The 25077-nt window shown below is 39.8% G+C and overlaps 1 protein-coding gene across 1 annotated transcript in view; it reads left to right on the forward strand.

Moving 5' to 3' along the window:
- LOC126232559 (uncharacterized protein DDB_G0290685-like) overlaps nt 1–25077 on the forward strand; it is an 88497-nt gene that overhangs the window by 3023 nt on the left and 60397 nt on the right. The window contains exon 2 of the mRNA XM_049942800.1: nt 9637–9981. Coding sequence (XP_049798757.1) covers nt 9637–9981 — 345 coding nt within the window. The remainder of the gene's footprint in view (nt 1–9636; nt 9982–25077) is intronic.

Below are 25077 nucleotides of genomic sequence, written 5' to 3' on the forward strand. Positions count from 1 at the left end.
GAATATCAAATCCACTTAATGTTTCTTCAAGATTCCAGCAATTTTAGAAGAAATATCACCCACGTATGGGAGAAAGGCTGTAGATTTCACTTCACTTTCCACTTCCTCATCCTTTTCCTGTGATTTTTCTGCAGCTTTTTTTTTGCAGGGCTTTCTTAATCTGCTGTTGCGAATAGAAATTTCTCTGAGATATCACAAGAAGAATTGTTGAGCTGTGGTCATCCAACAATCTTCACAATTTTAAACCCATATCTGAACCAAAACAAATTTAAATAGGTGTTCCTCAGGGCAGCATTCTGGGCCCGTTGTTGTTTCTAATTTATATCAATGATATACAGGCTCCAGACAGCTCAGCCAAAATTCTACTATTTGCAGATGACACGAGTATCATAATTAGTGATAAAAAAGAATCACTGTGTACTACAGCAGAAAAAATGCTCTCATACATACAGTCATGGTTTTATTCAAAAAGGGCTATCATGCTCCAATGCATTTACATCAGAGACGAAAATGGTAAAATAGGTCTAAGCAATAACCACACATGTAAATTACTAAGAAAGTACTTTGATCAACTCTTGAACTGTAGATAACTGAATTGTTAGCTAGAATTTCCAGATATTTGATGAAAACATGGAAGCAGATCTACCACCTACAGCAAACAAACAAAAAAAAACCCTGAAAAACAACAAAGTCAGTGGAGAAGAAATAAAATCATCTCAACCATAACTGGTGTCAAGCAGAAATGACAACTAACCTTCAGATTATGTCTGAAGAAATATGGGAAACTGAAAAGATTCCAGAAGACTGGAAAATGGCTCCTATCCATCCTGTGCACAAAAAAGTCATAGGCATTATCTAAATAATTGCACAGGTATATATCTGTTGCCAGTGGGCTGTATTATATTTTTAACAATATTACTAAACAAGGTAGAAGTAACACTTGACAGCCATTTGGGAGAATATCAGAGTGGATTTAGAAAGATCAAATCTGGCTCAGAACAGAATTTCAACTTTATGTCCATATGAATTTTAAGACATAGTTTTAACATTTACAGGTTTTAGAAAATCATTTGATTGACAGGTAAACATTGGGTAAAGTGACTCGAGAACTTGGCATTACACTAAACTAGCAAACCTTATTCGTGAAACACCCACACACTGAAGCATAAGTAAAGTTTTGGTGTGAAACACCTAAGCCACTCAAAATAACAGGTGAAATGCAGGGTGACAACATGTTTCCACACCACCTCAACTGCATCTTAGAGGAAATAGTAAGATAATTGAAACAAAAGGCAAAGAACATAAGCTGTCACAATGAGACTGGAGACTTCAGGAAAAAGAGATACTGAAATTCAGTGTCTAGTATTTGCAAATGATTATGCCATTCTTTATAAAAATATAACAAATTCAGAAATACAAATCAACCTCTTAGAAGGAATACCTAACAAAGCAGCTTTAAAAGTTTCTGTAGAAAAAAATTTTTAGGACAAACATAAAAAAATGACCCAGAAATCCTAGTAACAGATAATGAACAGATAAAGAGGGTTTATAAATTTAAATATTTGGGAGGAAAGATTCAAGGCAATGGCTTCAAAAATATTTGCTGTAGACAAAAGAGTATGTAAAATGGAGAAAGCATATGACATAAACATGAACATTTACAACAAGATGTGTGTGTCCAAAAATTTGAAAATACAGCACTACAGCACAGTAGTAAAACCAGAATGTCTCTATGCAAGTGAATGTTTAATGTTGAATTATGAATTATACAAACTTCAAGTCCTAGAATTAAGAATCATTTGAAAAATACTCAGACTGCTAGGAAATCCATAAGTATGAATATTAAGAAGTAATGAAGTATATTGCAGCATGGGAAAAACAATTGAAATGCTGCAGAAGAGCTGACTATTATTTTTTGGACATTTATACAGAGTGAACAGCAACAGGTTAACCAAACAGATTGTTAAGCATCTTTGGGACAAGATGTCAACAACAGGACAGATTCAAGTAGTTAGGAAAGATTTGGAAAGAAATACAAGAAAAAGACCCAGCAGAATGACAGGATTTCAAGAAGAAAGTGTTGCAAATGGAAGCATTCCAAGGCAGGAAGAAGAAGAAGACGAAGAAGAAGAAGAAGAAGAAGAAGAAGAGGAAGACAGGGTCAGAATGGTCTGAGGAAGAAAAAAGGATAGATAGTGAAGACGAAGGAAACCTGGAAGAAGAACAAAGGAGGAAGCAATGAAATTAGTATGTGGTCATTAGATACCCCAAACGGAAAAACAAAAAGAAGAAGAATGTCTGTGATGTCATTAATATAAAACATCAATATCAAGGGCCCCACACACTTCCTTGGAGCACATCTACAGTTACATCTACAATGTTCCATATAGTTCTATGCAGTGTCCTATGTACCGATATATCTTCAGCCTTGTCACGAAGCTCATTTCATTTGTACATATTTTTTATTTAAACAATCAATGCATTATGATGTTGGTACATCATTAGAACATTAAATGTTGGGAGCAAAAAAAGAGAGACGTCTTAAGTGAACACTGTGCACTGTGTTATTGTTACTTATGCAGCCGATACCAATAATGTAACAGTGAGCACACAATGTATGCTTTAAGTCAGCCTTTCCCATCATTGTGTTTTGTGTTGTTGGGGGCATTACATGTGATCTAAGACAAGTTCATATGCCTAGGGATCAAAGGATACAGTTGTCTTTTCCACCATTTTTACGAAGTACATTACCTTGTTCTCACTTAATGTGGACACATTCTTTTAGGTAAATTGTCATTCTATGAATATTATGTTGACACAAAGCACTGCTACATTTTAATTTAAAATGGCTAAGTGGGCAAAATGAGAACAGTGGTGTTTACGAATATGTGGTTTCAATGGTAACGTTTTCACCATGTATGGGGATAATGCCATGGGACAGAGCATGGCAAGGAAAGATTTTCTAATTTAAAGGATGATTGTTTTGACATTATTGACCCTCCATTTTCAGAAAGACCTTCAGCATTTGATGAAGATCATCTGAATGCATTAATCCACGATGAGGCACATCATTGCACTCATGAACCAGAAAATGTGATGAAGTATGACCATTCCGTCACTGTGCAGCATTTGAATACAAAGGAGAAGGTTCAACAATAAAGCATATGGGTACCACATGCCAAACCATATAAATCAGTGGTTGGCCGTATGTACATTACCCTCTTGCTTGTTCTTGATTAGTGGGTGAATATCACTGACCATTTCTAACCTGTATTGTTACTGATGACTAGAAATTTTGTTTTTATGCTAATGTAAGAGAAAGAACGGAAAGGAATGCTTTAGTCCAAACAAAGCAGCAGTGCCACATAGACTTTTGAGCATCCACACAAGATAATGTTATGGATATTATGGAGAGGTCCGGTGTTAGGATATTGCTGCGGGGTGTGGGAGCCTTACCAGGTGGGATTGACGGAGGACATCGAAAGGGTGCAAAAACGGGCAGCTCGTTTTGTATTATCACGTAATAGGGGAGAGAGAGTAGCAGATATGATATGCAAGTTGGGATGGAAGTCATTAAAACAAAGACTTTTTCATTGCGGCGAGATCTATTTACGAAATTTCAATCACCAACTTTCTCTTCTGAATGCGAAAATATTTTGTTGAGACCAATCTACATAGGTAGGAATGATCATCAAAATAAAATAAGAGAAATCAGAGCTCCAACAGAAAGGTTTAGGTGTTCGTTTTTCCCATGCGCTGTTCGGGAGTGGAATGATAGAGAGATAGTATGATTGTGGTTGGATGAACCCTCTGCCAAGCACTTAAATGTGAATTGCAGAGTAATCATGTAGATGTAGATGTAGGTGACCATGTGGTGTACTACGAGTTGCTTGCATGAGGTGTAACTTTCCTGTTGGTATTTATTGTCAACAACAGACATCTTGCAGATATAGTCCCAGAAAAACATCCAGGAAGACTGTGTGAAGTGGTGCTATTCCACAGTAACAGTCACCAGCATTCTGCTAGACTGGCAACAAACACTATAGAACAACTGGGTTGAGAAGTCATTTTGCACCCACCTTTTTCATCTGATCTTGCACCCTCAGATTTCATCTTCTCTGCTCTCTGTTCAATGATCTTGACATACTTCCTTTGGTGTGAAAATACACTTTGAACATGGCTCTTTGCTACAAAATCACGTGATTTCTACAGTTGTGGATTCAGAAAGTTATCCCAACAGATTGAAGTGAACAGCGAAACAAATTATATTATTTATGATGATTTAAGTCTCCAGTATGTATAGTCTGAGTTTTTTAACTTCTAGGAAACACTACAGTGTTATGCATCAGCCCAAGATGTTCGATTGGCCACGAAAGGGTTAATCTGGAAATAAGCAGTAAAAGGCTAAGCCTAGAATAACATTTGTTGCGTTCTGTCCCTCTGCCAATCAGATAAATTGTCATAAACCTGCAGGCCAACTGCGTGAGGAGTTGTGGTGGACAGATTTAATGCAAATCTCATAGAGGGGATGGGGTGGCAGAGGGTGTAACATAGGAGGTACAGGGACAGGTACAGGTACAGAGCTAGGCATGGGAAAGGGCAGTGTAGTGGTAGCTAGTACTGAGGGAAGGATTGTGAAACTTAAGTTAAGGGGAACTCCAAAATTTTCAAATTAAGGAAGCTGGTATGGGAGTAGAGGCGGTGAGAGGAGTACGAGATGGGTCTCGAGAATGCAGTACACAAGTTGTGAAGCCACCAACAAGTCAGCCACCTTGTACTCAGTAGCATGTTGTCACCGGGTAGTCAATAACAATCTCGGCAGGTGAGGGATTGAGAGTAACTGTGGCGTCCAGAAGGGTCAGGCTATTTCACACATCAGTCAGGTGGCAAAATTCATTACTACTTATCGTAGTGTGCTTATTTGTAATGTTTGCCTAACATTACAAATGACAAATTTCTAAATGTCAATTTGGTACTTAAAAATTTGTCTTTTTTCTCTTTGACCACATTTCCCTCACAATCTACCACAGTACACATTTTCAATGCAACTGCACATTTGTAACCAATCTTTTGTAGTTACAATAAGACCGCCAATTTTCAGTATGAATTATGTATGACATAATTAACATCCAGTGTTAAGTTATAGTATAGAATTTTGAAAAACTGTTTCACAAAAATTATTTAGCACACCACCAATGGAATATTAATGTCAAAGAAAAAGATGAAAAATAAAGTACCACATAATAAAATATTAAAGTCATAACTTTAATGTGTAATTAAGCTACTGAAGAAAGCAAATATCTCACCTGCCAACAGCTCCTCCATCCTTAACTTCTGCGGCATCTGCAAAAATATTAAGAAGCTGAATAACTTTACATCAACAGAATTTGAGTGTAAATCAAACATCTTGATATGTGGCAGTGGTTGTCTTCTCACTGCACATGCTCATTTTAATGTCAAGAAGTTGCTAAACTAAAATAGTGATGGAGATTAGGAATCAGGTGCTGTGGCAAGTACATACATGTGAAATTGTATAAAAGTGAGATTGATGAAAACTGCATAATGATCCAAGTGAAGAACCACAAAATATTTTTATTTTAATTGTCTGAATTCATTACAGCTGCCATATACAGTCACTGTCACAGAGAAGGACAAAGGTGCCCACAAAAAGCAAGTCGACATTGGTGTTTGGAGGCTGGTGTAAGGACACTGCCAGTGACCGAAATAAAGGTACAGCATAGTTTGCTGGAATGAACACCCCTCATGAAAGGGGAAAGGAATAACAGACCATTATAAAATTACAGACTGTCACAGTTAGGAGATAGAGAAATTATGTCATGTACAATTCTGATAGTGTCTCCATTGGATTTCAAGTTACTGAGAACCAGCAGACCCCAAAGTGTTGAGCCACAGCAGTTCACATGGCACACGTCGCAAATGCCATGCCGTGTAGTGTAGTGTAGCAGAGTTGTGGCAGCTTACAACTATGTGACTCACTTTCTTTTGTATTAGTAGTGTGATGTTGATAGGAAGCCATAAAGGCCACATGAATACCAAGAATCCTGATCGAAACACTTTAAACTATCTGCAAGTACTGTAATGACTGCATACCTACAGAGCTGGAGGACACTGGCCTCAACAATACATTATGATTTTATGAGCTTTGTCTATTTAGGGGTGTACTAACCTGTTCCAGAGTGTTGTTGTGTTAGAGTAATTCTTCATCAAAGTTCATATTTTGGATTCCAACATGCTAATAGCTGCCCCAGAGGTAAGGAAGTTTAATGTGTTGAGGGTATGCCCACAGATACTTAACATTCGTGGCCAGCACATAAGTTTTCATTTCAATTGAGTCACACTACCCTGTTAGGGAACTTCTTACAGATGCAAGCAGTTTGTTCAAGGTACATTATTGGTTAGGGTTTGGATAGTTATTTTATATGTGAATTGTGTATTTTGTGTTGATTAGCACATGCTCAGTTAGCCCCCAAACTACACTCAATAGCTCTTGTTGTTCACACTGCTACAGCAGACTGCAATGTGATTGAAATATAGCACTGTAGGCATCCAAATCGCTATTGATGGCATTCTCCTGTAAAAATGCATCAGTGGCAACTGGCATCAGTGTATCAGCCTCACTGATTTGTACCTGTACACACAGAACAAGTGAGACTTGTGTGTTTCATAGTGAATGACTAGGCGGAAGCCACTTCACTTCATACTGTGGACAGTGTTAAGGTGATATGCAGAAAAGTATATCTAATTTACAAAGAAGATAGTGTAGGTGTCTTTAAGTGCACTATGTGACATTGGTAGCAATGATATATGGCATCATAAATCACAAATACTGTAACAGCCTAGCACATATTCATAGTAACACTGCAGAGAGCAACAATGACTGCATGAAGAACCAGCATAAAGGTGTGGGAGTTTAAACAATTGGAAAATTTTATATCCAGCAACTAAAGGAACTATATGCCAATTTGGATACACAGCTTAACCAACAAAACTATCAACAAGTGTGGTACTCAGTACTGATGACTTAACATCAGGCATTCCTTTCAGGGACTGCTGTTACAACTTTTACAAGAAACTAATGTAACATTTACACAAAATCCAACTGCAATGTAAATTTGGATTCCTTGATCACTCACAAGGCAAGTCCTACATCACTTGGAGGGGAAAGGAAATTTCAAAACTGAAGTCTTTAAAGTAATCTGTAAGAGCACAGTTTGACAGAACTACAGGCAATGCATCATTATCCCATTTTGGTATATAAGAGCATTTAATTGGGAAGCTGTTAGAGCAGTTGCTGTGGACAATTTTGAAGCAACTTTGTATTTTGGCCATGCATATCTCTGTGGTCATGCCTAACAGGGATGGAAGCTGATATTATGACATCAGCAACACAATGTGACTAATGTGAACACATCCAATAGAGAGGAAACTGCAAATAAGAATTTTTTGTCAAGTAGTGACTTGAGCAGGAGCATAATTGGACTGGGGCAGCCCAACAACTAGGGTCCCAATGGCAGTCAAAACAAAGGAAATACAAGAAATTAAAATGGAAACAAAAAGTGGAAAAATAGGTAAAAACATCTGACTAAACACGTCCACAAATGTCCATAGCTCATTGAGGGGCTACAGCAGTGGTCTGGAATTAGTCCTCTGAAAGTGAACTAAATGGATTTTGGTCCACTCAGCTTGTGTCAGTTGCTAACAGGATGCAGCTTAACTTCCAGCACTGCAGTACCTCATGAGAAACAAGTACTTTTATTCACTCTGTGAAGGCAGTACAAAATTCTCTGACCAGTCATTTGCACAGAAGTTGGTGGCGGTGACTGCACTGAAGTCATTCCATGTGGTACTGTGTTACAATCATTACTGTATGCCTCCTACCAGATTTCAACACATGATAATGAATTTAATAATGGTTACCGAGAGCCAAGGATGCTTGCACAAGGTAGACCAGAGTGGAGAACTGCATCAAACCCCATTCGGACTGACAATAACAATAACAAGAACAACTGCAGTCCATAAACTGGGTGAGTATGAGCCTAATACCAAGTGGTGCTTAAATTACAAACAGATTTTCTGCTACATCGGTTCCATACTGACTTCCCTCCTACCTCCCTCCCACCCACCCTACCTCCCTCCTTTCGCACTGCAGTTCTGCAAGTATGAAGTGTCTGAGATGAGTGGCAGTATAGTTACTTCCCACTCACCAAATCTATCACTCTTACTGAAGGGTGCAGTGATGTAAGACACATTGTGATTTAGTAAGCAAATTGAGTGCACGGTCTTGCTATAGTTAGGTAGCACTGATTGGGACAAAAGACCGACAGTCGAGACCAGATGGCCTCTAACAAAGCTGTGTTTAGTCTGACTGTGGAGGATGCATGGGGAAATTACATAATGCAGTGTCCACAGTTGCATTTTTCCTCCATTACATAAAGGAAGAACAAGCTCTGGACAAAGTTCATTGCTGTAGCCCAGGATTCAGACAAGAAATAAACACGTTTTGTCCAACAGAAATTAAATGTCATATTGTTTCTTATTCTACATACAGCATGAGGAAACACATGTACTCCATCAAATAAATGCAGCATACAGACCAATTTCTATATATAAACACCATTTAGAAACTACAAATTATCCTACTGCCCTGTTTGCTTATTTGGTCATGAGATACTTTCCAATTTGTAATTTGCCTATGCGCGCGTGTGTGTGTTGTGTGTGTGTGTGTGTGTGTGTGTGTGTGTGTGTGTGTGTGTGTGTGTGTGTGTGTGTGTGTGTGTGTGTGAGTGTGTGAGTGTGTGTGAGTGTGTGTGAGTGTGTGTGAGTGAGTGAGTGAGAGAGAGAGAGAGAGAGAGAGAAGATATATTTTGCACATTTTTGGCCGAGTCTGATGGGTGGCAATAGAGTGGGAGAGAGATGAATTTGACATAACAAAAAATAGTCCTAAAAAGGGGCACTCTTGATTTATTCATTTCATGTATGTAGGCAGAGAGCAAGTAAAGAGAATGTAATACTCAAAATATTAAATTAAAATAAATTTATTTCAGGTACAATGATAATGCCAACTAGAACTAGCTCAAATTTGATTCTCTCATCTTTGATATTTTTCCGTCATCAAGAGATTTTGTGCTGGCTCTCACTGACAGAACACTGCACAGCAGAACAAGGAAAGAAAGTAAAATGTTCTCAGTCCATAACATTTTATCCAGAATGCCCCATTATTTCTGACTTCAGTCATGCACCCTGGCACTGAATCTGTGAGGCATTGGACCCATTTGTCAGAAGAGGCAACCCCACCGAGGCTTCAAAAAAAGCAGTCCAAAAGAGCATCACCTATAAATGGTGTGTTTCACAGCCAGTTCTCTGTGTGTTCGTGCTACTTACACACACATAATTTATATTGTGTTCATGTGAGCAGTCTCTCACAGCAAGTCCATTACATTAATGTTTATGTTGGACAGCTGCTGTTGAATGAGCAGACCTATACACAAGTGAATATTCTTCATGTAGCATAAGATCCCCTCCACAATATAGCATTCACACGAAATGCAGCACCACTTTCTTCAAAATGTGGGCATACAGCCTGCTACTGAGGAAGCCTTCCTGCTCCTCTCACAGAAATCCAACGTCCCCAACGGGGAAACGAGCGTCCCCAACGGGGAAACCAGCGTCCCCAACGGGGAAACCAGCGTCCCCAACGGGGAAACCAGCGTCCCCAACGGGGAAACCAGCGTCCCCAACGGGGAAACCAGCGTCCCCAACGGGGAAACCAGCGTCCCCAACGGGGAAACCAGCGTCCCCAACGGGGAAACCAGCGTCCCCAACGGGGAAACCAGCGTCCCCAACGGGGAAACCAGCGTCCCCAACGGGGAAACCAGCGTCCCCAACGGGGAAACCAGCGTCCCCAACGGGGAAACCAGCGCCCCCAACGGGGAAACCAGCGCCCCCAACGGGGAAACCAGCGCCCCCAGGAAACTGACAATCGGCTAGTACTACCTGTTGTCACCACTTATTCTCCATTATGTTTGGACCCTCGCGGCTGCTGATCTACTGTTTGGTCTTGGTAAGACAACTTATCTGTGAAAAGTACAGTTTTCCACATTGCATTCAGATGGAACTCTGTGGCTGCCAGCCAGTGTAACACATTTCCTCACTGAGTTCCTGTTTTATAGTGGATCATTGTGCGTGCAGTACAGCTTTCCTTGGCCCTCAGTGAACTGCATCATTGGAACTGGGAAGTTGGTCACTCACTACAACTGCTTCGTATCTAGGGGAGGGATTAGTTGGCTCTTACAGGCAAGCTATGTGTTATCCTGCTGTGTGCTCAGTATCTTGAGCCAGGCATTCTGCTGATAGTGCTCCTTCAACAAAATTCTTTAAAACTCTGTTTACAGTTGGGGTAGACTTCTGACATTCCAAAGATTCATCAATCACACAGGTTGATATTTTATCCAAAGTTCCCAATACTCAGGCAACTTCCATTCCCATAGTCACCCTTGGGGTGAATTTGTATAGCTTTAAAAATGCACATTACTACCCCTTAATATTTGTCATGTCAACACAGGATACATAGAAATTCATGACTCTGCCAGATATGTGACAAGCATGGATGGAAAGCCAAATCATCTGCATACTGCAGACGTTTGCTTAACCTTGCACAGCTTACACTGAGGACAGGCCACATATTTGAACAAAATTTCCTTAAACATTTTTGCCATTTATCAGCATGACAAGAGAGAAATCAGCATTGGACTAATATGCCATTTATGATGACTAACACCTCTGACAATACGTCAGTTACAGCCATCCACCCATAAGCAGCACCACAGGAATATCACAGTCAAGCAAACATTAATGGTTTGAGTTGGAGCCAGGGCATGGGTAACGACAACCAAAGGTGTATTCATTTATTTCTTATGTCTGTTACTTGTAATTAGGGTCTCAGTGATGTTCTAAGGCCTTCCATGACATCTTCCACTGATCTGTGCCCGCAACTATTGTTGCTATGATGGTCTAACACAAGACTGCAACTCACCTCGCCATCATCTTCCTTATCTTCCCCATCTCCCTGTTCCCTTTTTCGAGCACGATATGCAGTACACTAGGACTCCCATACAAGACAAACATCCTGTGATGAAAACCTGAATAGTATTGTAAACCCCGTGAAGAAATTTGATCTCTTTTTGCTGTAGAAATGTTTGTGGAAGTGCACTTCACAATGTTGATATTGTGCTGGACTATACACAAGCACTGTAATGGAAAGTGAAGTTATAGTTTGGCACATGTGACAGATGAGATCTGATGGAATATGATCAAATGTTTTGTTGCAACACTTGGCTTACCTAGGCCTGCAACTGGATGATACTGTGAATCATTATTTTTACTGTTTCTATTCTTTGCCATGAGGTCTGGTTTGTGTTCAAATAGCTATATCAAAGTTGGCACCCATTCTACATCTACATCAGTAAAGGCACATAAGTGAGTACTTAAGATGCCAGCATCCGAGTTCAAATGCATCTGGAAGCTTTTAATTGTTGGCATTCTTTTTTCTGGTAGTTCATAATAGATCTAATAGATTATAGTTAATATTCTCTGACAAGTAGCTGACCCAGTAATGTTGATAACTAATTTGATAATGCTGCCTGCCCATTCATTAGAGCTTTAATGGCTGTATGTAGGTGCACAAGTACATCATTATTTATCCACACATAGTCAAAGTACTCTGGGAAATTTTAACCACTGCTTTTAACATTTAAGGATGGTAAGTATTAAGTGTGGTTGTAGTAGTGTGTAACATTTCTTATCATGAACTGTTAAAGGTTTCATGTTTCATTCTGTCTTTTAAGAAGAGCTCTTCAAATGTTGCTTTTGTTGTTGGTTATTTTCTCTATCATAAAACATTAGAACTTTCATGACTTTAGCTACAGGTACTTTAATAAATGTATCTGAAACAGAGTGAAGCCCATATGCAACAAGAGCAGCTATTTCATTAATCAGACACACAATTCCATTATTTGCATAAATGTCCAAAAAATCTGTCTCTCTTTCTAGTGAATTTGCAAAAACAATTAAAAAATGGAAATGTGTAGCTTTGAACTCTGCACCTTCAGGTTACCGTGCAATGCTTCTATCATTTCACCATGGAGAATGGATTTGGGAAGAGCAGGTAATTTTGAGGCCTTAACCTTCATTCCAAAACATGCAGAGATATATTTTCAAGCTGCAAAATGAAGAATATGAGTGGCAGTGGAATACAAAAAACTTGTTGGTAAAACTGGTCTTCCATTCTTAGTTGCTTGAATGGTAGGCAGTGAGCACTTAGAACCTTAATGCCAATAAAAATACTAAGGCTAAGAGTGTGCTTATGTCAGTGATTTGAACCTTCTGAGAGTCAGGTCCATAACCTATGCAGTTAAGTAAGCGATCACTAGCATATGGGGCATACATGAATACTGAGTTAGTATCAGACACCTCACATTTACCACACCAATGACACTCATCTCCCCGAGATCAATCTCTGGTCTGATTTTTACGGCACTATTGCCAAATGGTCTGATCTTTCCTGGCTTTTGTCTAATAAGGCACAATTGTTTGTTTGCTGATGAGTGTACACTGACCCCTACCTCAGCACCTCAATGCCTCGAGCCATCACAATTCTTCAGAAATGAATTTAACAATACCATGGAAGGCACACAGGCACGACAAAAAAAAAAAAAAAGAATAAATAAATAAAAAAAAAATAAAAAATAAAGAAAAAAAAACTGTAAGAAAGTGAGCTCTCAGTGAACAAGGCCTCTGTTATATATAGATAACATACACTCACATACTCACGCAAATACAACTCTCACACACGTGATCACACTCTCTGGCAGCTGAAGCCAGGCTGCGAGCAGTTGCACATGATGAGACAGGCAATCATGTGGGGGTAAGGAGGAGGCTGGGACAGGGTGTGGGAGGGTAACAGGGTAGGGGTGGGCAACAGTAGACTGCTGGAGATGACCTGCAGGAGACAGGACATAATAAGGTTAAAGGCAATAGCAAAGAGGGTCACACTCAAAACAGTACCCTGAGGCACACCAACTTCCTGATAAAGGTGTCTGACAAGGCAGTACCAACATTCCTTGAAAAATCAATACTTTAAAAATACCTGAAGGACATGGGGCATGTGGCCTCAGAAGTGCCACATGTAGAGAGATCAAGAATACCCATCCTTCAGAAGGTGTTTTAGGCTTTCTGCAAATTTAAAAACACTGCCAGTGTCTGATATATCCACAGAAAACCATTCGCGACACACGCTGACAAAGTGATGAGATGGTCAGCTGCAGGACGGCCTGCTCAAAATCCGCACGGTACAGTGGTCAGTGAATTGCCACACTCTAGTCACTATACCAGCCAGGCATGAATTACATGTTTCATCAGTTTGCAAACACAGCTTGTGGGAGAAATGGGGCAGTAACTAGAAGGAAGGTATTTTTCCTTACTGGGCTTGGGTATGGGTATGGGAATGACAGTGTCTTTATGCTGGCATCTGGCAAACGGCGCCCTCTGCCCAGATGCAGTTGTACATAAGAAAGAGCAAGTGCTTGCCCACATAAGAAAGGTTTAGCAACATCTGAATGCAAACATCATCCAGCACTGTGTTGGAGGATCGATATGAAGTGAGAGCAAGCTCTCACCCCCTCATACTAAAGGCAGCTTGTAGCACTCTCTAATCTGCCAAAATAAGGGTACTACCCAAGCCTCCTCCACTTGTTTCTGGTGGAGGAAGGCAGAATGATAGTGGGTGGAGCTTGAAATCTCCGCAGAATAGCAGCCCAATGGATCTTGGTCCTGCAGGGCCCATACAACAGATGAGGTGGTGGAACTGTTAGAAGAACTAGTTAAGGAAATCTAGCTAGATTTTTGCTATCCTGAAGGGTGCAACGACACTGTGCATGCAACTGTTCATAATGAATGCAGTTTGCCATCATAGAATGACGGTTAAAAACATGGAGAACACATCTCTGCATGTGAGTTGAGTCACAACACAGCTCAGTCAATCAAGGCACTGGGACATGGCACAGTAAAGATGAAGTGCGAGAATGGAATATTGTGTGGTGGTAATGATAGCATTTGTAAGATATTCTACCTGGCCATCACAACTGGAGAAATTATGTTACTCAACGGGTGCCAGGGAACAGTAAATCTCCAGTCATCCCTAGAAAGTTGCCATTTGGGTGTGCATATATGTGGGGTAGGAGTCAGAAAATGGATAGCAAATGGTAAATGGTAAATGGTTGCTCGAGTACGTACTAGAGACAGTGATCAGATGATGGGCAAATTGGGCAGTGCAGGAGATTTCCAGATATGGGTAGGAGTGGATGTAGTATAAAAGGAAGATGGGTACTCCCACGATAAGGCAAATGAGGTTAAGGTGACTGAGAAATTCAGCCTAGAGGGCACCTCTCTGTCAGGTTCTGGGAGATTTCCAAAGGGAATGGTGTGCATTACAGTCAACAAGCAGCAGAAAGGGGTGAGGGAGTTGGCCAGTAAGCTGGATGAAGAGTGTCCATGACACCGAATGACTGAGGGATGTAAACAGTACATATGGAAAAGTTCAGGAGAGGAAGTAAAATGCGGACAGGAATAGCTTCAAGCTGGGTAGTCAGGGAGAAGTGTTGACTTTGAACGTCCTTCCATATGAGCAGCATGACTCCCCTCTCTCCTCCTACGATATGGAATGCCATCTTTGGAGAGAGGAAGTCAAAGCAGACTGGGAAGAAATACAAAAGCTCAAATCAGTCTTGAGGATGCAATTTTGTTTCCTGCAGGCAGAGAACTAGCAGAGGCTGCGATTCCAAGAGCAGCCGCAAGTCATCTTTTTGGTTTGAAGGCCACCAATATTACATTGGAATAATGTCATGATTAGGAAAGAGGAGGAGGGAAGAAATGGAGAGGTGGCACCTCAGCGGCCATTCCTGTGTTACATTATTGACTGCATTTACATAAACTTATGGCTCCTCTTTTTTGGTTTCTTAAACATTTTATTTTATCTTCACATTCCATGACCTTTAAGATTTGTGCCACATATTGGTCCTAAACAACAAGATGTATGAAAAAGAAACCACTTACTGGATAAAGGACTGTTTGCCATGGTCATGGGAGCTGGCAAGTAAGTCAATGCAAGATCTGAAAGATCACAAGAATGATCATTCGATTCTGTTTAATGTACCAGAGACCTATATTAATATTACTGAAAGCAAATCCCTAATGACAAAAGTAACTAAACAGTTAGTTTGAAATCACACTGCACAATTTGTGATGCACGTGCTTAAGTACACTAAGGTAGTTTTATTGAATTACTAATCAACACGTGTCAAACATAACAAACGCTATGACAAGTATAAGTCTCAAAGTAGTTCACTTGGTAGTTATTTCACAAGCAGGAAAGTATTTTCAGAAGAGTTTAGGAAGTTTGACAGGCCATGAATGTATGGAGGAGAATGACTCTGATATCATTCTAGAAAGGTACTTTGAAACGTGTTTGCGATTGCGAGTACCTGTCATTTGTGTTTGTGATATTTGCTCAAAAATGGGGAAATCTCAGTTCCCAACTGCAATCAGTAAGCATTTTAGACAACAGTCAGTGGTAAGTGTCGATTTCAAGGAATATTTATTGTCATGTTTAATGAGTATCAACTATGGTGTAACACATCGCTTTGGTAAAGGTGTAGATCTCACAATGTCTATAGTACCGATGAACAATGGTCACCACCACAAAGTGATTTTTTTTTTTTAATTCAAATGGTGGCTTTAAACTTTTATACCCTTCTCTGTTGTGCATAATGTGGTGTCACCGCCAGACACCACACTTGCTAGGTGGTAGCCTTTAAATCGGCCGCGGTCCGGTAGTATACATCGGACCCGCGTGTCGCCACTATCAGTGATTGCAGACCGAGCGCCACCACACGGCAGGTCTAGAGAGACTTCCTAGCACTCGCCCCAGCTGTACAACCGTCTTTGTAGTGATGGTTCACTGACAAAATACGCTCTCATTTGCCGAGACGATAGTTTAGCATAGCCTTCAGCTACTTCATTTGCTATGACCTAGCAAGGCGCCCGTATCAGTTACTATTGATATTGTGAATCATGGACCATCAAGACAGATGTTCATCATTAATGGATTAAAGTTAAGTATTCCACCAGCTATGTCCGTTTTTCTAAATTCTAATTTCCTTGTCCTGTTCCAGACCTCACGCCAGCCTGCGTGAGTTAAAACGCATGCATTTTGGCCTCCTCTAGTAACACCTGCCAACCACAACACACAAAATCTAGTGGAGATTGATGTATCATATCTGCAGGGTGGGATAACGATAATTAGTTTATCGTTCTTCACAGTTCATGATGATTTCAGTGTTTTATTCTATCATCATGATGATGATACCTGGTTAGGGGGCACTCAATGGCGTGGTTATCAGCATCCACACGAATTCCCAAGTTTTACATGGTCCAGCCATGCCACTTTCACAAATGATGATGGCAACACAAACAACCAGTCCATGGGTTTATTCCTTGCTGTCTCATTCTTGTTCAGCAATGTGCCTTCCCCCTAGAACAGTCAGCATCATGACAACTGCCATTACATCAGGAGAATGAAGATGAAGTTGAGCTGTCAGTAAGATTCTGTACACTAACCAATGACATATGACTTGACATTAATAACTGAAGAGAGTTACTTGTTTTAAATTAAGAGCCAGTATATGAGTGGTCTTTGAGATATTTTTGGGTCATTTAGCAGGTAATTTAGACTTGAGATAGCATTTCAGTTAACAGTGCTAAAGAAGTTGCAAAGTTTGCGATGTCAGGAAACAGACTGCCACGGGAGACGCAATGAGACTGAAATGGAGATGAATAGGATATTAATAAAGGAGTTTATTTGATTAAGCAAGTGGGTAGTGTGCAGAGTAGCTCAGAATAGGAGGAAGTATTTTAACGGTTCAATGCCGCGAGCTGATGAAATATGTCCTCACCCAGGGAGGAGGACAGGAAGCAGTGTGGGGTTCATTACATGCCACAGAACCAAACTATATGCTACTGGTGAAAATCACACTTGCTCTGCCAGTCTCATACGTGCATCCACTACTTTCACTCACCTGAACGATGGGACGCCTGCCTTCCTCCTCAGCAGGGCCTGATTGTCAAAAAAAAGAATTTGCGTGTTAATATAAAAAATACTTTATCTGCACAAGTAAAACAAACTAGTGATAAACTAAGTGTGTTTCAACATGACCTGATAAAGAACAGAATCAATTGTTTCTATCTTTTAGAAAACCTACGGATCAGTGCGTAATTGAGCATCTAATCTACTCAATTATAAATAACCATCAATATTACCGAGTTCCAGAAAGCCTGAACTTTATTCCAGTTGCACGCTTGCTATCTGAAGACTGGCAGGGACAAATAAATGTTTTTTGTCATCATTTCACATAATTATTGCTCAAATTTTAAAATTTAAAATCCTGTACTTATCTGCTTAATAAAACATACAATCTTATGTTACACAGTTAACACACTGTGTCACGTTTAACATTTAGGAACTGTGTGTAAGCTTGTTTATGCACCTTCACTAATTGCATTCATTTACCGACATTATATTCATCCAGTATTTGGCAATGAGAGCACTTAGTGTTTTGCAGAAAACTTCACCAATAATTTTAAATTATCATGAATTTCTCTCACAGATACCCCACAGAAAGTAATAGCAAAAATGTTTATCACATTCAATGTAACACTCCTTTCTTTACTTACAGATGGGTGAGGAGAATGAGTGGTAGGTGAGGCAGATTATTTCTCAGGTGGATTTTTTGTAGAGGTGAGACAGAAAGAAAATCTGATGCGTATGGGAACAGGATGGATTAGGAGACATAATAGGAATGAGGTGGAAGTGGGTGGTGTAGCATCTGGCTGGTGCTTTACAATCCTGCCTTATGCCACACAACAGAGGTATGTCAGTAGCTGGCATCTTTACGGGCTTGAAACTGAAACTCACCCTCAGTGCAGCGGATCTTGCCAATGACAGCCACTGCATGGTTTCCACCTTGGAGCCATGCGACACTGGTCAACTTAACAGTATTGCTCCACTACATAGCCTTTGTAGGGGAATGTACAGTGGCTCACCAGCCAACCCAAGTTCCAGACTCGACATCAACTATCTACTTTTTCATATTAGTGGCAATCTTTTCATGCATCAGGGCATTCTCTACCTTGCCTTCATCAGAAAGTTGTTTCATTTGCTTCATGTTGGCATGTACCATCTGTGCCGCAATGAAACACTCTTCCTCTTGGCCACTCAGGAATATCTCTCTTCTTGTGCTTTTATAATTCCTTTTTGTCTCTGTAAGCTTTTTACCAGTGTCTTGTGATCCATTAGGTAGCCTTCATCTCTGTGTTCAAGTGCTTCTGCATAGTGTTTGAATGGTTTTGCTCCGTGTTCAAATGCCTTGTGCCACACCTTTCTTTTATCCTGGTATCTTTCTGCCTGCACCATTCCACATCATCATCCCTCCTTACTGATGTCTTGGCCCAATTTCTGTATTTTTCTTCCAGGTGTGTGCCTCATGGATGGCACTGCCATCTCCTCCATGGGGATGACAGTTCATACTTTTGGCTGCTGTTACAGTCAAAACTTTTCCTCTGAGCACAGCAACATTTGAATCTAGGACATCATCAGTGCAGCTTGCAGTGCTCAGCTTAGCTCATATTAATGACAACCTTACAGCATATCAGGAGTATTTTTATGTTGCTTGCACTAGGAAGCTGTTTCACTTGCCCAACATTATCATGTGCTTTCGGTGTTGCAATGAAGTTCTAATGTTCATGGCTACCTGAGCACATCTCTCTCCTTGTGCATGGATCATCCACATTAGGTGGGACATATGACCACGAGTGTGGGTGGCAGATTGGGCAAGGCAGCTCCCTGCTGGACTCCCTGTAGAGAGGTGAGGCAGAAAGACGAACAGATTGGTCTGGGATCAAACTGTAGTGAAAGTCTTGATGGGAAATATTTTATGAACAAAGGTACTGGCACCAGAGACAAATCTAGTGAACAGGAAGTGATACTGTATTATCAGCCATTCTCTCCAAAAGCATTGACACATTCATCCCACATGCTTCAGTTGTTTCCACTCTACTATACACTCCCAGCACCTTCATTTCAGAGGTGATCAGCTTTCATATGTTATAAAGTAGATCATAGAAACCTTATTTCTGCTGACTGTATTCTTCATAACCACCCTACCCATAATTCAAAAGACAGCTCCATAAATAATTGTAAACAATTAATTCCAAGAAACTACTGAGACATTCAAGACAAAATAAGGAAAAGAAAACAAATGTCTCCAGTACACTATCTCACGAGAAAGAAGAAAAACAGTACCTCAAAAGAACAGTATCTGTACATTTGTGGTGGTAGATTTCCAACTACAGTCACGATTTTGATATGATTTTCATTAATAAAGACATGCATTAATTTTAATTACAAGACACAGACATCAGTTTTCTTCAAGAATGAGTTATCAGTGAAAATATATGTCAAATAGTATATACCTAGCAAATAATGTTACAAAGATAAATAATATCTACACTGTCTTTGCCATCCACAATTAAGCCAAAGATAGGAAGCTCCTTCTACAAAACATACTGTACTCACTTCTGTACCAACAAAGAAACAAACACATTCTAGCATCACCTGTCAGCTTCTGGGTTCTAATTGTACATAAACTGAACAACAGATCACAGTACACAATGAAATGGGACATTCCTATGGTTGTGCAGATTCTGAAACAAACATTTTGGCCACAGAAAGGTTAAGGGAGCCCCTGAAAATGTTAGTATCAAATAACTTATGGTAGTGCTGAACGCATCAGCTATAACCATTTATAAACTAGATTCACACCCCAATATTTCCATTTAAGTTACTACCCTAATAGGTTGTACAAAAACGTTCAGTTTTGAAATACAAATCATCCTCAGTTTCTTCTACTCACATCATTCATTCATTCATTCATTCATTCATTGGAGTCCCACTGTTTGATTAAGCCTCTTCCCTGGCTTCTCCTGGTATTCTGGTCTCAAGCTACAGGCATTGCAGCTTGTAGTCCATGTAGCCTGATATCCACTCAATGCCTCTCACCAGACTGTCACCTCAATGTTCCCCCCACTCACCTCTCTAGGATAGGAGCATGTAATTGTCTTATCCTATCTGTCACTCACTCCATCACTACATGTATCACTCATCTCCACTACCTCCCCACTACGTCTCCAACTCCTGCCTGTTCCCTGTCCATTTTTCTGTTCCCTTTTCCCTCCCAGTAATTCTCAGCACACATATTTCCACAGCTATATAGGCAAACTTTGTATTTCTGTAAGTCAGTAAATACTCGCCGCAAATCAAAGTCCTCAATATTCAAAAACATAAATATAATAAAATATATTGTGATTTCTGGATTCTAATTCAATTGTCTATGGTGGACTGACTAAGGGGTTGCAGAAATCACATAGATAAGAACTATAAACACACTATCCAATCAAAATACCTGGGCACCCTTATGTAACGGGCAACTGAGCACTTTAATTCAATGAGAGGTGGAGCTACTATTATAGGAAGTGAAATGATAATTAAATGGAGACCCTAGCTGCAAACAGGCGGTGATGTACTTCGTTGGGAAAATGTTGAAAATGTGTGCCCCGACTGGGACTCAAACCTGGGATCTCCTGCTTACATGGCATACGCTCCATCCATTTAATTATCATTTCATTTCTAGCAAAGCTGCATGGTGATCCACAGTAATTGTTTTTCGGGAACAGATACTACCGTCATATATAGTTAAAATACGGCTTCCCGGCCATTGACCTTCTTGTGCGAACGCACACACTATGCCCAAACTCGTACGGGACTTGGTAGATTAATCTGCCACGAGTAATGAGTATGATCGGCAAACATCTGTTAGGCACACTACGAAAGTAGTGGTGTGGACATGTTGGGAATGTGGATCTCACGGGGAGTGTGCAAGGGATAAGTCCCTGCAGACGCACTATCCTCTGTGCCCGCGGTGGCTCAGATGGATAGAGCGTCTGCCATGTAAACAGACGATCCTGGGAACGAGTCCCGGTCGGGCCACACATTTTCAACATGTCCCCAATGAAGTACATCACTGCCTGTTTGCAGCTAGGGTGTCCATTTAATTATCATTTCATTTCTAGCAAAGCTGCATGATCATCCATGGTAATTGTTCTTTCGGGAACAGATACTGCCGTCATATATATTATAGGAAGTGGCAGGTAATACTGTTTTGTAAGCTGAATTCATCAGTCAGGGATCTGAGTACACTGAACATTGACTTTTCATTGCATTACACCTGAATAATTAACACAGGGATGCATTTCAGCCCTTCCAAACTTGCCCAAGTCAGCTGTCAGTGATATGACAGTTAAGTGAAAATGTGAAGGAACAACCAATGCTACATGAAGTCCAGGCACACACAGTATGCTGATGGACAAGTGCTTCTATCATTGTGGTAGGAAATAGTAAAAACCAGCTTGCAGTTAGCTGCTGCAGTCACTCTTCAGTTTTGAAGTGCAGCTAGGAGCCCGCTAAGGAAATGGCTGTGTACAGGGAGTTAGAAAAACTGGTTACAATGGCTGAGCAGCTTCTGGAAACAACATATTTCTGTTCGACATAAAGTCACACTGACTGTAGCATAAATACCTATGACTGCTGGTGAGTGGATGAGTGGAAACGAGATTTGGAGTGACAAACAGTGCTATACTCCGTGGGTATCTGACGGAAGAATTTGGATGTGGTGACTACTAAGTGAACATTATCCGCCATTACCTCTACTGCCAACAATGCAGTGCAGAGCAGGCAGTGTAACAATATGCAATTTCTCCTCTTTAACTTGTTCTCCCCTTATTGTACTTCAGGATAGGATAAATGCAAAAGGGTAAGTACATATTTGACAGTATTGTGTACTATACACGGCAGAGGAACAGTTCACAGACAACGACCGATTTGATCAGCTCAACACTTGTACCTCTCATGGATCAGCATTGTTAGGCAAAGGCTTATAACCAGTGGCATTCCTGAAGAAGGCTTGCCTGCCGATGTTCCAACCTGAAAGCAATGGATCGTCTTAGGGATTAGTTATAAATGGCATTTTCACTCCATACCCTGTGTCCAATATTTCTACCTTGTCTGGTATCAGCTATCAAGGAAGAATGGGCTGGCATCCACCCACAGAGATTTCAAAATGTCAAAGTGTCCCCAGAAGAGTTCAAGTCCTCATAAAGGAGAACACAAAATCTTAATGTCCACTAATAGGTGTCCAGATACATTTGATTCTCTAGTGTACAGAGCAGGAATGTAAGCCTCCCACAGTGGGCTCTTACTCTTACTCACCAGGTGACTTTGCTGCACCTGCAGTACTGGGTCCAGCCTCTGGTGACCGTAGCCGCTGTTGTTGTGCACTGCCTACTATTGTACACACAGAGAGTAAAACGTCTTTTAAGTACTTTATGTACTGCTTTAGTTAAGGCTGCAATTACATGTAAATTTACTTATTTGTTAAGTCAAAAGTGACATAGTAAGTTATTTATAAAAATGTGATGCGTCAAAGGCATCAATTTTGAATTTTAAAGTAATTGTAACAGAGTTTCAGAAGAAGTATAGAAGATAAGGTACAGAATATAATACATCATTGTATTAAATAGTTACACCACATGACACCTGACTGCAGTGTTAGGAGACAAACGACATGAAAGGGAAGCTGTGTTGGCAGAGGAGTGAGACAAGTGTCAGAGTCCTGCACAACTGAGTAAGCGAGCACAAAATGTGAGATCAGGAGACCACAGCCTAACTTGATAGGCTGCCCACACCACCTGTCATAGCCATGAACAGAAGTTGTGACTGAGCCTTATGCAATGTACAGATATAGTTTAAGTCCTTTTGGTCACACATATTACAAACTTGCCAGTCAGTAATATAGGCAAAATGTCAAAGGTGGTGGTGTATGCATTTATCTAAATCCCAAGCTTAAATTTAAGTTAAGATATGAGGCTAAACCATTAATCATAGAAAAGAAAGTAATTGTTGCAGCAATTTACAGATCACCATCTGGAGATAATGAAGTCTCTCTTAAGAATTTGGAAGAAATGCTCGACATTTTTCTCAAATGAGAACTCTACCATAGTTCTTTGTGGTGACTTTAATATTAATCTATTGGTCCAGAGTTCAGTAAAATACAAGTTTTTAGACATACTAAAAGCTTCAACTTGTTTCCCCACGTATCAGCTCCCACTAGAACAACAGATTCCAGTGAAATCCTAATAAATAACATCTTCTCAAATGTGGTCACACATGAAGTTGCAGTTACAAATGTGAATATAGGATTATCAGATCATAATGCACTAACCTTTAATCTCACTGCAACTCCCAAGGAGGGGAAAATAAAAAGGAGTACAAACGATTTTTCTCTACTGAAAATTGTAATCAGTTCAAAAATAATGTTAAAAATGCAGTTTGGCCAGAGGTCTTGGCACAAACAAACAAAAATGATGCTTACAATACATTTGCTTCCACTTTTATGGCATACTTTGAAATGTGCTTCCCAAAAAAGCTTTTGAGTTACAGATCATCTGGATCCAAAGGGACCTGGAGTACACCCGGAATGAAAACGTCAAGTGAAACCATGAAATTACTAAGTTTAAAGTTAAAAACATGTCATGATCAGCAGTTTGTTGAGTATGTGAGAACATACAAACAGACTTACTGCAAAGTAATATCAAAAGAAAAATTATTGAGTAATGATAGATTAATAAGGCAGGCTAGTAACAAGTCCAGAATGATGTCGTAAAAAAAAAAAAAAAAAAAAGAAAAAAAATCGGGTCAAACTAAAGAACCGGAAATCCATCTTAAAAATAATGAAAATATCCCCATAGAAAAAATGCCATGGCAAACAATGTAAACAATTATTTTGTTAATATTCCCCTTACTTTAAGCAGTAGATTTAAGCAACAATTAACAGTGATGTCTCCAATGGTAAATACCAGCATGATGGCAATCCCATCAGACGAGCATTGAGTTCTAAAAGTCATTAAATGCTTTAAATCCAAATTGTCCTCTGGTTTGGATGATGTACCTGTATCAATAATTAAGAAAACTGCTCCATGTGTTGTCAAACCTATAGTGCACATAGCAAACTTGTCCCTTAGTGAAGAGATATTTCCGGATAAACTTAAAATCTCTGAAGTGATACCTCTATACAAAAATGGTGACAGACATAAAATATAAAATTACCAACCTATATCTCTCCTCCCATACTTCTCCAAAATACTTGAGGAATTAATGAAAATCAGGGTTACAAAATATCTAGAAAAACAAACTAATAAATAACAGTCAACATGGCACAGTACAGAAACAGCCATATTGCACAGAAATAGTAGGAAATTTTGAGTCAAATAAACAGGTTGTTGGAATTAATCTAGATTTAGCTAAAGCCTTCAATACTGTGAACAATGTAATATTACTAGGGAAACTTGAAGCAATATGCATCAGGGGTACCGTTAAAAATTGTTTTGAATCCTATCTGCAAAACAGGTCACAAGTTGTTGAGCTGAGGTCATCCAAGAATCTTCACAATTTTAAACCCATATCTGAACCAAAACAAATTTAAATAGTTGTTTCTCAGGGCAGCATTCTGGGCCCATTGTTATTTCTAGTTTATATCAATGACATACAGGCTCCAGACAGCTCAGCCAAAATTCTACTATTTGCAGATGACACGAGTATCATAATTAGTGATAAAAAAGAATCACTGTGTACTACAGCAGAAAAAATGCTCTCATACATACAGTCATGGTTTTATTCAAAAAGGGCTATCATGCTCCAAAGCATTTACATCAGAGACAAAAATGGTAAAATAGGTCTAAGCAATAACCACACATGTAAATTACTAAGAAAGTACTTTGATCAACTCTTGAACTGTAGATAACTGAATTGTTAGCTAGAATTTCCAGATATTTGAT

Source organism: Schistocerca nitens, unplaced genomic scaffold, assembly GCF_023898315.1.
Source record: "Schistocerca nitens isolate TAMUIC-IGC-003100 unplaced genomic scaffold, iqSchNite1.1 HiC_scaffold_528, whole genome shotgun sequence".
Classification (NCBI taxonomy): Eukaryota; Metazoa; Arthropoda; class Insecta; order Orthoptera; family Acrididae; genus Schistocerca; species Schistocerca nitens.